This window comes from Pelodiscus sinensis, chromosome 23 (genome assembly GCF_049634645.1).
Source record: "Pelodiscus sinensis isolate JC-2024 chromosome 23, ASM4963464v1, whole genome shotgun sequence".
Classification (NCBI taxonomy): domain Eukaryota; kingdom Metazoa; phylum Chordata; order Testudines; family Trionychidae; genus Pelodiscus; species Pelodiscus sinensis.
Window position 1 is genome coordinate 10326663 of NC_134733.1, and position 13700 is coordinate 10340362.

Consider the following 13700-nt stretch of genomic DNA (forward strand, 5'->3'; position numbering starts at 1 on the left):
CCTCATTTAATCTCTTACCTGCTTTTGCCCTATTTTCCTGCATCCACATTACAGGAATGTACCCTGCAGTCCCTGAAGAGGGTGAGCTCACAGCTGTCTCCCAGTGCACACACCGCGTGCTGGATCCTTGCTGATGACAGCAGGCCAGGCTATTGCATAAGCCTTTCCCCAGAGGTTGGAGACTGAGCTTCCATGCAGTTTGCCAGATGGTGCATTCCCAAGAAGACCTTAAAAACAGAGGCCCCATGGACTGTGCGCACCTAGCGTGACCAGATGTCCTGATTTTATAGGATCAGTCACGATATTCACAGCTTTTGTCTTATGTAGGTCTGTTACCCCTTCCCGATTTCTCACACTTGGGCTGTGTCTACACTGCACCCCTTTTCCGGAAAAGGGATGCAGATTAGACAAGTCAGAATTGCAAATGCAGCGGGGATTTACATTTTCCCTGCTCCATTTGCATGAACATGGCTGCCACTTTTTTCTGGCTTGGGGCTTTGCCGGAGAAAAGCGCCAGTCTAGATGGGATCTTTTGGAAAATAAAGCCTTTTCCGGAAGATCCCTTATTCCTCTTAAAATCAGGAATAAGGGATCTTCCGGAAAAGGCTTTATTTTCCGAAAGATCCCATCTAGACTGGCGCTTTTCTCCGGCAAAGCCCCGAGCCGAAAAAAAGCGGCAGCCATGTTCATGCAAATGCCACGGGGGATATTTAAATCCCCCGCAGCATTTGCAATTCTGACTTGTCTCATTAGCATCCCTTTTCCGGAAAAGGGGTGCAGTGTAGACACAGCCTTGCTGACTAGTGACAGACTTCCCCAGGCCCGGCAGCGAAAGGAAGCGGGTGCGCTCTGGTGCGCAGCTCCGGCAAGAGCTGGCTGAGCTGTGGCAAAAGCCAGCAGGGAGCTATTTAAAGAGCTGGCAGGGACCCGGGTTGCAATATAGGACAGTACTTGTAAGAAATGTTACGTTACTTTCACCCTGGACAATGTGAGTGCAGGGAGGAGGGGGGCTCAGCTCCCAGGCTCCTAAGAAGGACAGGACCTTGGGTGGCAGGGGCAGGACAAGGGGCTTCCCCCAGCCAGTCTCAGTGCCACCTGGACTGCACCACATTGGGCTCTGGTGGCAATTGAAAGGGCTCAGGGGCTCCGGCTGTTGCTACTGCCACGGCAAGTAGCACTGATGGCCTGGAGCCCTGGGTCCTTTTAAATCACCATGCCCTGGATCCACAGCTGCCTTTCTCCCTCACACTGGTCAGCAGCCCTGCTATCTGGTTACCCTGTGTGCACCAAAGCACCCCGGCAGGTTTTTAAGGCCTGGTCTGCTCTAGGACCTTAGTCCGAAATAACACACACACCTCCAAGATGGAATTTGGAAGCAGTGCGACCACACGCCCAAGCCCATTAGTTGAACAGCTGTGGAATGCGAACTCTGTCCTACTTTTCACGAGTAAGGCTATTTCCGAACTTGTAAGTCTGAAATAACGTTCGTGTGGACGCTCTGGTACTGCTAATTCAAACTAATTGGCCTCCAGGAGGTCTCCTGCAGCTCCCCAGAGTCCAAAGTAGCGCGTTCTCATGAAGGGAGTCAGCCTCGGACTGCATTCGATTCTTCCCCATTGTGAGGACACGAAGTTCGAATTTGTAAAATCAGGTGCCCAGAAGTCAAACGTAGTGAATTCGGAACAATCTCCTAGTGTAGACGTGGCCTGAGAGTAGTCAGGGTTCGCATATTCCTCACAGATCAGTCGTGAGCCTGGGCCCAACATTCCCTTTGTCTCATGCTGATATGCATAGCACCAACTGCTGTCCTTCAGCCCTGAGGTGGGTAGCACTGCACAGGTCTGCTTTGAAGTGTGTTCAGAGGCTGTAGGATGAAAGGTGCCATCTAGTTATTTGTTTTCAGTTATTAACAATAATAGGGTGTTACATACGGTGTGAAAAATTGAGACTGTATGTACAACATTTGAATTCTGGATGATTTTATGGAACTGCTTTGTGTCTGGATGCCTCCATATGCATGGGGATATCTGCTACTAGGTCTGCGAGCAGGTTTCGCCCAACCTTGGGACAATGGAGACTTACTAATGTGAATTGCTCCCATTCAAATGGGAACACCGCACGGCAATGGGGTGGCGGAAGTCTAGGGAAACCAGTTTGAACAACTGTGTCTACACGGAAGGGGTTGGAATTGCCCCAGGAGCGGGAACAAAGATGTGATGAGGGAACAGCCCTTTACAAACGCAGAGGCTGGGCCACTCAGAGAGAGCTTATGTCAAGAGAAAGGAGCAACGGGGCACTTGCCTTCATAGCAGAGAGAGCCCTTTCAGACTCCACATCCAGCCATGGCCAAAGGAAGTTTAACAAACTCTGTGAGTTGAAGGAGAAGCTATGACTTGCAGGAAGAAGACCCTGAACACTTTAAAGACTCTGACCTAAGCCCGAAGGACTTTTGGGAGGGGGGAACACATGCAGGGTGTCCATTATTAGGCCTGGATTTATATTTTGTGCTGCCTGAAGGGGGTTAGGATCCCCTTTTGCAAAACCTTTGTGGACTGTCCTTCAACTGGAAAGTGTAAACCAGAGTGCTCACGAGGCTCACTTGAGCAACCAGGGCATCTTTGTGGAGTCAGCACTAGTTCTGAGGCCTAGGACAGCTGGATCATGAGGTTCCATTTCTGTGACAGGGAAAACAGAGAGCCTGTGCCATGGGACCATGCTAGAGTTGCCAAAAGAGACAGTTCTGGAGCTGCCTAGACTCAGGAGCCCCTAAACCTCACATGGTCACGGCCCAGTTTGGGGGGATCCATACACAGCAGCCTGGTGAGTTTCCAGCAGGAAGAGCTTTACCAGGGCTGTGAAAAAAATTACAGTTTCTGGCTTGCTCAGTCACTTTGGAGCTGGAGGAGAAGGCGGGGTGGGACCGTCTTTGCATCTTAATATTTTTGAGGGCAGGGCTCTAATTATTGATCCCAACTCCCCACTATTCTCACCTCCTGAAAAAAGGCAACTTAGGCAAGGATCTAATACTATTCCAATGCCCGTCCCTTCAGTGCAGTCCCTTCCTTGCCTTTGTCCCTTTTGCAACATGCCCAAATGTCCTTCCTCGCCCTTGCCCCCTCCCTTACCGGACACCCAAACCCTGTCCCTGGCAGCTTTATCCTTCCACTGCAACCCCAGGCTGGTTGTGGACTACAGGGCACCGTGGGAAATGCTGGGGTGAGATTTACACCCCCAATTTCAGGTAATTTCCCCTCCCAACCACCTCTTTGCGAACAGGATTCAAGGTAGCGGGAGTACGAACAGCTGCAACAAACAAAATGTTGCTCATGCAGCACTCCCCCCACCCCCTGTGCGTGCAAATGCATTTCAAGGTCCGTCTTTTTTTAGCATTTGCACGCACAGGAAAACGTCCCATGGTAGCGAAACCTTCCCACTGGTGACGAAGCCACCCTCCCCGCCCCTGCTGGCCGTATCGCCCAGAGATAAGCGTGACAGACATAAAAGCAGGCTCAACAGAGACGCTGCTCCTGATACAGCTACCCGCCACCATGATCGGTATCCTGTTTGTTACCCTGACGCTGACCGCTGGGGGTATGTATCCTGCCCAGGTGTAGAGTTTAATTTCTGCAGATTTCCAGCTTGATTGTGCGGTCCTGATGCTGCCCAGCAACCTGGAAGCACACAAATATCAGAATAATAGGCATGGTGCGAGGGCTGGACTAGAATCCGGCCTGCTGGATGGCTTACGAACATCAATAGCAACAGGGGTGCCAGATCGGCCCCTCAACATCACAGGAGAGCGGTTTGATCTGATGTTCCACACGGAACAGGTCAGTTTGGGGGAGACTTAACATGTTCTTAATTCTGGTGTTGACCTCATCTTGTGTCCCTTGCAGCCCTCGGTTGTGGGAATCCTGCCTACCCACCTCTCTTGACCAGAGTAGTTGGAGGAGAAGATGCAAGACCATTCAGTTGGCCCTGGCAGGTTTGTGATTTCCTGGTTCCCTTAGCCCACTCCTGGATGTCTTGAGCCACTCTGCCTTCCCGTTACACTGGGCCTTGCTTTGCTCAGCTGACACCCACGTTGATGTCACTTCCCTGTTTGTCTGCCAGGCGATCCCTTTTCAACACGGTAGCCGTTCTATTCCAAACGCCGCGGCCTCAGGGGTCAGAGCCCTACTGACTTCTAGTGAAACTCAAAAAAACGGGAAGGCAGAAAGAGGAAAGAGCCCCGGGACCCCCTGCATCTGGTTAGCAGGCACCGCAGCTTTGGCTGGTTCTAGAGTAATAGATACAGTCCAAAGAACTCAGCCCTGCTCATCATCCCAATGCAGCGGAAGATTTTGACTCTCTGAAAGACTTCTCTCCTGCATGGCGCGAGAAGCAATAATTGCTCAAATTAAACAAACAGGACAGTTTACATATGTCCCTGATGTAAGGGGGAGGGGAAGACAGCATGCAAGGAGGAGGGCAGGGGGAACAGAGGCATGCAACTTAAGGACCCCTGGTGCATGCAGAGAGCTTGGTCTGCTGAGGCAAGCGGGAAGCCGCGTAGGTGTATTTTGCCTGTGGTCAGAATGGAACACACTACAGGGACAACCGGCCTTGTGCTGAAGGGGCAGGAAGCAGTGTAAGAACTGGGTTCTGTCCCTAGCTCTGCCACACACTCACTGTCTGGCCTTAAGCAAGTCCTTTAGCATCCAATCCAGCTCCCACTGAAATCAGCAAAGGGGAAAATCCCTCTCCCTGGTGTCAGTGGCAACTGGCTCTCTTTGTGCTCAGGACCATGTGGCGACCACTTGATAAGCTTGTCAATAAATAGCAAAGAGCATGCTGGGAAGCGATACGGGCATGGTGTTTTGGGACACGATGCCTTAGTTTCTGATCCCTGTCCCCTGGGCACATGTCGGATTCATTTGCTAATGTTAGAGCTTCTCCTATAGAAGATGCTAAAGATGAGTTACCTGGTTACTGTTAACTTCTCAGCCTAGATAGCCGTGCTGCTTTGCCATGCTCTTTAAACAATGGATCTGGGTCCTAAGTGATCTTTGTCCACAGCTAATAGACCAACCAAGTGTCAAAGCATGCTGGGATCCTTCAGGATGAAAGCTCAGAGGAATAAGGGCTTGTCTTCACTTACCCGGAGATCCACACTGCGGAGATCGATCTCCCAGGGTTTGATTTAGCAGGCCTCGTAAGGACTCACTAAATCGACCGCTGATGGCACCCCCATCAACCCCAGTACTCCACTGGGGTGTGAGGAGTAAAAGAAGTTCATAGACTCACAGAATCCTAAGGCTGGAAGAGACCTCAGGAGGTCATTGAGTTTCTCCTATTGCTGTCCTGCAGTGGGGATGCCATGGAAATTCAACCTAAGGTACGTCGACTCCAGCTAGGCTATTCTCATAGCTGGAGTTGCGTAGCTTAGGTCGACTTTCTCCAGTAGTGTAGACCCAGCCTAAGAGAGCAGTGTCATATTTTGCTAGAGGCTTGTTCAGCAAATAACTGCTGTCTCAAAATAGGGAATATTTAACCCTCAGAATAGACTGAAAAAGCAGCACTTCTATAGCTCATCACCTGCTCAAAGGATAAGAAATGACACCTCTGTAAAGCTGATACCCCCACCCCCTTGGCTCATTTGGGCAATGGGAAGCACAGAGAAGCTAAACAACCTACGCACAATTAATCGAAAGCAGAGCAGAAATGACACCTCGGGGGTTTCTGGATCCTTAGATTCCCTCTCCATGATCAGGTCACTGGCCCACTAAAGCCAGTGAAACATTTTTTTAAAAATCACCTTCTGGGACCGATTTCTACACAGAATAACACAGGGGTTATTTCTTCTGTGGTCTCGGTTTGACCCATGCTTAGTAAATAGCTTTGGGAAAGCAACGCTGAAACAAAACGTTGGAACTAACCTTGCCCCAAGAGAAGGATCTGGACCTCGAGTACTTTGGTGCTCAGATGTCCACCTCACCCCACCAGGAGAGGCCAAGCAGTGAGTAGCATTCTCGCCGTATCATTCCAGGTCTCCCTGACATATAACTACAATGACGGCTGGTACCACACCTGCGGGGGAACCCTCATTGCACCTAACTGGGTCATGACGGCTGCTCACTGCATCAGGTACGTTGGCTGGACAATCGTTTCTTTTAAGTCCACGTGCTGGAAGCTGTAAATGCTCGGAGCTAAGGAGAAAGACAAAGCACATTACTAACAGGCTCTTCAGTCCCATACCTGCTGATTCACTGGAAGGGGGAAACGTCCTTCTTCCCCTGCTTGTGCAATGCCCTGAACTGTTGGCTTGATTTTTTGCAGGTATAACTCTAACGGGCATTTATTCAATTACCCAGACCTTTTAAAAATCAGCTGTGCTCTGTTTACAAGCACATGGAACAATGAGTTCCATGGGGTCTCTAGGGCTATGTCTAGACTGCAAGCCTCTTTCGAAAGAGAGCGTCTAGACTGCACGGAGAAATTTCGAAAAAGTGGCTTGCTTTTTCGAAAGAAAGCATCCAGTGAGTCTGGATGCTCTCTTTTGAAGAAGCCCTATTTACATTGAAGAACGCCTTCTTTCGAAAGAGAAGCTTTCGAAAGAAGGCGTTCTTCCTCGTAAATTGAGGTTTACCGCCATCGAAAGAAAAGCCGCGTTCTTTCGAATTAATTTCGAAAGAACGCGGCTTGAGTCTTTGACGCAGGGGAAGTTTTTTCGGGAAAAGGCTACTTTTCCCGAAAAAACCCCTGAGTCTGGACACAGCCTAGGTCACCCGCTTCCAGGAAGAACTAGTCCCTTTGGTTTTAAATGCACCAGCCATCAACTTCAGTGAGAGCTTCTTGTTACTGATCAGGGGTGTAGCCGTGGGTGGGCCTGAGTGGGCTGTGGCCCACCCCTTTTGGATTCAAGCCCACCCCCCACCAGCTTGCTCAGCGCTCTGGTCTGGGAGTGGGGCCGGGGCTTATGTCGCTCTGCCCCAGGGCTCTGGCTGGGGAATGGGGCTGGGGTTTATTCCCCCATCTCTTCTGTCCCACTTCCGCCTCCCCATTCCTGCCCACCCAAGATCAGGGCCCATCTAAGTCGCCGATTATGGAATGGTGCAAAAATGAGGAGAGGGATCAGTTTTGGCTGCATCACCTTAAATGCCCCAATCAAAGCCAATTCTCCTAACCAGCAGCTCACTACAGGCCTGTTTCCTATACACCCATGCACTGGAGCATGTCACTGCCACCTCCCGTCACAGAAAGCATGGCCAGATACGATCTCCCACGGGCTGGCTGTGTGTGAGGTACAAGCGCCAGGGTGCCCCGTACTATGACACAAACGTCCGCATCAGTGGAGATGCTTTTGTAACAGACCTCGTCGCACTACGAGTGAGGCCTTCTGAATTGCTCAGGTGTGCCAGGAAACGGCAGCCTCGTCCTCTGAAGATCGGCTGGGGCCCCACATTTAGCAGGAATCTTGACGGGAGCCAGAGGACCATATGGAGGTGCAGCCTCTAGTGGTTCCAGCCTGCAATGCTCCCTCCGAAGCCAACTATCCTCCGTTAATTTACAACAATGCACGCTGGCACGTTTTCCCACTGGAGCTGAGTGTCTCTCCCTGTTCCTTTTCCTCCCCAGCTCTTCTCTGACCTATATGGTGTTTCTTGGCAAATTCAACCTAGTGGCTTATGAAGAAGGAGCGATTGGAATCAGTCCACAAAAAATCATTGTCCATGAAGGTTGGAACCCAAGCGACGTTGCAGGCGGGTGAGTGGATAGCAGCTACTTGAACCATGTGTGAGAGAGGGACCCAAACCAAACCCTCTGGGTCCAAACACCCTTGCACTGTGGGCAGCTCCGAATCTGGATCCCATTGTCACAGTATAGGCTAGAGGTCCTTAAGTGGTGGCTGGAGAAACATTCTGGGGAGTTATGGCTAAGGCTGAGATCAGCTGCTAGCCCCATGCCCAGGGCCCTGCTCCCAGCCCCATAACAGGGTCCCTAGCAGTCAGCCTAGGCCCTCAGCTGAGGTACAGCTCTGAGCCCCACCCGCACTGTGGCTCCCAGCCTTGGTCCCCTTACACCTTTCCCCATGCCCCCTTGGAGCCGCAGCCCTGCTTCCAGCCTGCGGGTAAGGAAGGGGGGCAGTAAGGAGGGCATGAGGTAAAAAATGTGAGGACAGGCTCATGCGGATGAGTCCAAAATCCTGAGAGACTGGATGTGGGGAGCAGTCAACTCTTTCCCCAGTTCAACCCCTTGAATGCTGATTACTGAGGCTGAGGAAGGCTTGAAACACTACTGACCTGCCGCCCGCTGTAGAGAGGAAAGGCACAGCCCACTGCCCCCGCTGAGGGGTGGGGGGAAGGGTTTGGGCAAACCCGTCCTCTTAAAGAGAAAAATCAGCTAAAATCCTGGATGCTCCAGCACAACACCTGAGTTTGAGTGCTGACTCAGCAATACACTGGAACATAAAGACTTCACAGGCCTCCCTTACCTCATGCAAGGAAAGGCCCGGTGCTCCAGTAGGGCCAGGAGGCTGCGAGGCATGGGTGTGGGGTGGTGTATGGGCAGCACTGACTGGAGGAGGAGGAGGGGGTAGGCCTCTTGAACCCTTTTATCCCTAAGGGAACATTTAAGGCAGAACCAAAGAACTCACGACCCTGGTCCCTACAGAACGTCTGCGCCAGCCTAAGAAGGAAGCCTCTGGCTGAGAGGCCATTTCCTGAGGGTCTCTGAGTAGAAGGAGGAGTCAGTAATAGTGTGGGCAGCTCCATAGGGAGCCTCTCGCCAACCACAGGGAGCTGAATGGAAATGAGTGATTTACATCAGGGATCCTTGAAAAGCCCGAAACTCCAGGAGCCTCTTATCCTCAGACCTGTATGGCCAGAGGAGCTGAAGTTGCTGGTGCATGGATTTCCACATAACTTTTGGGGACCAGGGAAGGAAAATGCAGGAACTCCCGCAGGGCCTGTGAGCACGAGGCATGTGTTTGGAGGATGAGACGCCTCTGCCATGGTCTAAGGACATTTCCTTCCTCCTCCTCCCCCAAAAGGCAGGGGCTCCCCTCAAACAGGCCCAGCACTCTGTCAATGCCACATCTTAATAGGTCTGTGTTTTCTTCCATGTTCCCTCCACCCTGGCTTGCGCCCACACGAACCCAGCAATGACATCGCTTTGATCAAACTCTCCCAAAGCGTCGGCACAACCAACCAAATCCAGCCGGCCTGCCTCCCTCCTGCCAACAGCATCCTGGCCTCTAACACCGTCTGCTACGTAACAGGGTGGGGAAGACTGAGGAGTAAGTGTCCATCCCGTTCCATAGTCACACTAAGTCCTTCTGTGTTAACACATCCTTGGGAATGGACTGGAATAAGGTGGTGTTTTTTCCTGGGGCCGCTTAACCCTCAAATCAAAGGGGGATCAGACCAGGGCTTTGGCTCCGCTCCAGCAGCAGAGATGGTTTTTGCATTTTCTTTGCCGAACGCTTAGTTTTTTGTAAGGACTGGGGGTGTTTGCACAATGGGGCTGAGACCTCGAGAGGCAGCTGGAATCCAAGTCAGTGTGCTCTGCCGGCTGCTGGGGCAGCCTGTGTACATGGCAGAGTCGAAAAGGCCCTTTACAGAAAGGAATGCTAGTGAGGGACAGCCAGCCTGGAACAGGGCAGGCCCCATGCAGGGAATGGGCATGATGCAGGCAACAGCCCCTAGCTACCTTGTGCTTCAGTCCTGACCAGGAGATCCTGGCCTGTTTGCTGACACGAGTAGCAATAGGAGGCTGACATGAGAATGCTAAACTGCTGAACGTTGGGAATACTGAGGGAGCCATTATTAAAATAGAGGCAGGTTTCCTACTGCCTGAGATACTTTCCCGCAGGAGGGATGTAAGCAATAGAGACTGCAGCCCTTCTCTGCTTGGAATCCCTGTGGACTCTTGTCCTTGGCGGATGTGATTTTGCTGTTTCTCGCTCATCCGGCTCCCTTGTTTCTGTTCTCCTCCAGCAAACGGTCCTCTCCCCGAAAAACTGCAGCAAGGGCCGTTGCTCATCGTGGATCACGCCACCTGTTCCCAGTCTAGCTGGTGGGGCAGCGTAGTGAAAACCTCCATGGTCTGTGCAGGCGGTGATGGGGTGATCTCCAGTTGCAACGTGAGTCCCGCGAACTTGGCACTTCGGGGGCCTGGCTTTAAGGAGTCTTGCTTTGTGGGAAGGAGCTAGGAAAGTGGGCAGGGTACTAGGATCTGCCCATTCCAGATAGGCTTTGAAACCCCTTCATATAGGTTGATAGAAATTCATGTGCAGAAGGACTATCCATTAACACAATGTTTCTGTGGGTCCCGACCCCTCGGGGGGTCGTGAGCAACTTAACAGGGGGTCGCAGTATCACAAAGCCTGAGAACCCCTGCAGTAACACATTAACATAAGAACATGTGAACGGCCAAACCGAGTCAGACCCAAGGTCCATCTAGCCCAGTGTCCTGTCTGCTGACAGCGCCTAATGCCAGAGGCACCAGAGGGAGGGAACAGAAAGAGGAATTATCAAGTGATCCCACCTCTGTCAAACAGAGGCCAGGGACACCATTCCTGCCCATCCTGGCTAATAGCCAGTGATAGACCTAACCTTCATGAATGTATCTAGTTCTTTTTTGAACCCTGATAAAGTCCTGGTCTTCACAACATCCTCTGGCAAGGAGTTCCACAGGCTGCCCGTGCACTGCATGAAGACATGTTAATGGCCTCACATACAAGAGGGACCCTCTTCAAACCCCTGGATCCAAACACCTGCTACATGTTGCGACCTGAACATGGCGGCTGGGAGCCTTCTCATAAGATTGGACCTGCGTTCACTCAGTTAACACTCCTGCCTTTCCACCACGTCCCATTTCCAACTTTACTGATGTTCAATCTCTCTGCCTCTCCTTCCTTGCAGGGGGACTCTGGTGGCCCACTGAACTGCAGAGGTGCTAACGGCAGGTGGGAAGTGCATGGCGTGGTCAGCTTTGGCTCCGCTCTAGGCTGTAATTATTACCGCAAACCCTCCGTCTTCACTCGGGTCTCTGCTTTCAACGACTGGATTGCTAGGGTAAGGGTCTAGTGTTTGCTGCTGATCAAGAACAGAAACTCTACTGTGAACTTTTAAACAGTCATCCCAGGGTAAAACAAGACAAACCCCGCACCCTCAAAAAAAAAACCTCCCAGGGTTTGTCCATATGGGGAAATTGGCCAGCACACGTGGGCACACTTACACCGGAAGAGCTAGTGCACTTTAAAGTCACACCCTAACTTATTCCAAAATAACTTCTCTGCATGGACAACCCCTTCTCACAAGAAAAGACAACACTGTCTTGTTTCTAGGGAATTAGATCCTGCAGCAAAGGTATGGTGTCTTCCTGTTGGATGCAGCTATCCAAATGATCTTCATTTCCAACCAAAGTGGAGATGGTTTGGAATAAATGTCACACTTTATATTAAAGATATATTTGTAATGTTTTAATAGATTAGCATTGACATCCAAATCCTTAATATCATCTATGACTATGATTATCAGTAACACAATAATATTATAAATTATTTATGAACTATGCATGAACCCTTAACATAAAGAGTGATTCAGAAGCCAAATCACTGGTCTTTGGCCATGTCTATACTTACTGTGCCAGAGATTGATCTTCTGGCATTTGATTCAGCGGGTCTAGTAAAGACCCACTAAATCAAATGCTGGGGGGCACCCCCAATCAGCACTGGTACTCCTTGATTCGGCCTCCCACTGTGAAGACGGCACCAACTTTTGCTTAAGGTATGTTGACTCCAGCGACGTTATTTACGTAGCTGAAGTTGTGTACCTTAAGCCGACCTTCCGGGTCTAGTATAGACCTGGCCTTTAAGGAAGAGAGAGGGATGTGGATGTAGGATCAGTTTATGTATTTAAAGGGACAATTTGTAGAGTGTGGATGTCCAACTCTGTTTACAGATTTCCTTAGCTCGCTGGTCTGATTTTCCCTTTTGTTTCACCCTTTCTGTAGGTTATGGCAAACAACTAACCTGAAGAGCTGTGAGCAACAGATTAACCCTGTGCTGGGGGATGGGAAGCAATTTAGCTGCTTGAAATAAAGTCGTAATCATGAAATTACAATCAGTTGAGGTGCTGAAGGAATCCGTGTATAATAAATAACGGACATTTGTTTGCAACACTCGTGTATACGCCTGTGCCTTGGGGAAAGGGAGGGTTTCGGGTGAAAACATTGTTGCAGGAAGTTTACTTCCAGTTGATAAAATCCAGCATGAATGGACGTGGCACATGAAGTACAAAACACGGAGAAGAGGGGGACTCACCCAGAGCCATCTCCTTCCACAGTCACCCTGCTGTCCCCACACTTCATTCTAATCCCACTTTCCCGTACTAGGCCCCAGCTGCCAACTCTCCCCTTGCCTCATACCTGATCATGGGTGAATGATAAGAACCATAAATCCCAATTCTCTTGATGGGAACCCAAAATACGTCATGTAGAGTTCCCATTGGTTCCCTTATTCAGTGATTTCACGCATTTACTCGTTATATGTTATGCCCAGATTGAGGAAATTATCCTGGAGCAGCTGCTGGCTGCAGAGCTGGTCGTAGAGGCAGAGAAACCTCTGAAAGCTACTTTGAAATATCAGGGAGGCTTTTAAAAACAGCAGCCAAAGGAATCACGCACCTGATTTTAAATAAAGAATCAGCCATTAAGCATCACAGACTAGCTGCAGCTGGTCTAAGCCACTCTGGTGTTCCTGGTAAGCCTGGATGGCTGTGAGAATTCATTAGCAGGAGAGTTAATGAAGAGCCAGCAAAATACCTTTTACTAAAACTGCCGTGCTTTTATTCCCCTAGACCCTGGGAGAAGCCTAGCAGCAAGAGAGACATCAGAGAATGCCAGGCTAGGGGGAGAAGAAACAGGAGACTCATAGAATCATAGAATACTAGGACTGGAAGGGACCTCGAGAGGTCATCGAGTCCAGTCCCCTGCCCTCATGGCAGGACCAAATACTGTCTAGGCCATCCCTGATAGACATTTATCTAACCTACTCTTAAATATCTCCAGAGATGGGGATTCCACAACCTCCCTGGGCAATTTATTTCAGTGTTTAACTACCCTGACAGTTAGGAACTTCTTCCTAATGTCCAACCTAAATCTCCCTTGCTGCAGTTTAAGCCCATTGCTTCTTGTTCTATTCCTCAGAGGCCAAGATGAACAAGTTTTCTCCCTCCTCCTTATGACACCCTTTTAGATACCTGAAAACGGCTACCATGTCCCCCCCTCAGTCTTCTCTTTTCTAAACTAAACAAACCCAATTCCTTCAGCCTTCCTTCATAGGTCATGTTCTCTAGACCTTTAATCATTCTTGTTGCTCTTCTCTGGACCCTCTCCAATTTCTCCACAACTTTCTTGAAATGCAGTGCCCAGAACTGGACACAATACTCCAACTGAGGCCTACCCAGGGCAGAGTAGAGCGGAAGAATGACTTCTCGTGTCTTGCTCACAACACACACACCTGTTAATGCATCCCAGAATCATGTTTGCTTTTTTTGCAACAGCATCACACTGCTGACTCATATTCAGCTTGTGGTCCACTATAACCCCTAGATCCCTTACTGCCATACTCCTTCCTAGACAGTCGCTTCCCATTCTGTATGTGTGAAACTGATTGTTCCTTCCTAAGTGGAGCACTTTGCATTTGTCTTTATTAA

At 50.2% G+C, this 13700-nt stretch overlaps 1 protein-coding gene across 1 annotated transcript; it reads left to right on the forward strand.

Annotated features, from left to right (window-relative positions):
* Positions 1–3538: 3538 nt before the first annotated feature.
* On the forward strand, positions 3539–12163 carry LOC102464019 (chymotrypsin-like elastase family member 2A). Its single transcript, XM_006132726.4, has 8 exons — positions 3539–3591; positions 3897–3985; positions 6029–6126; positions 7618–7746; positions 9141–9277; positions 9978–10123; positions 10905–11057; positions 11998–12163. Exons 1-8 carry the CDS (start codon positions 3549–3551, stop codon positions 12013–12015), a joined length of 813 nt encoding a protein of 270 aa, XP_006132788.2. The 5' UTR covers positions 3539–3548; the 3' UTR covers positions 12016–12163.
* The last annotated feature ends 1537 nt before the right edge of the window (positions 12164–13700 follow it).

Coding starts and splice junctions, on each gene's coding strand:
- LOC102464019 (XM_006132726.4), top strand. CDS start 3,549: ATGATCGGTATCCTGTTTGTTACCCTGACGCTGACCGCTGGGG. Junction 3,592..3,896: donor CCTGACGCTGACCGCTGGGG/GTATGTATCCTG, acceptor TGTCCCTTGCAG/CCCTCGGTTGTGGGAATCCT. Junction 6,127..7,617: donor ACGGCTGCTCACTGCATCAG/GTACGTTGGCTG, acceptor TTTCCTCCCCAG/CTCTTCTCTGACCTATATGG.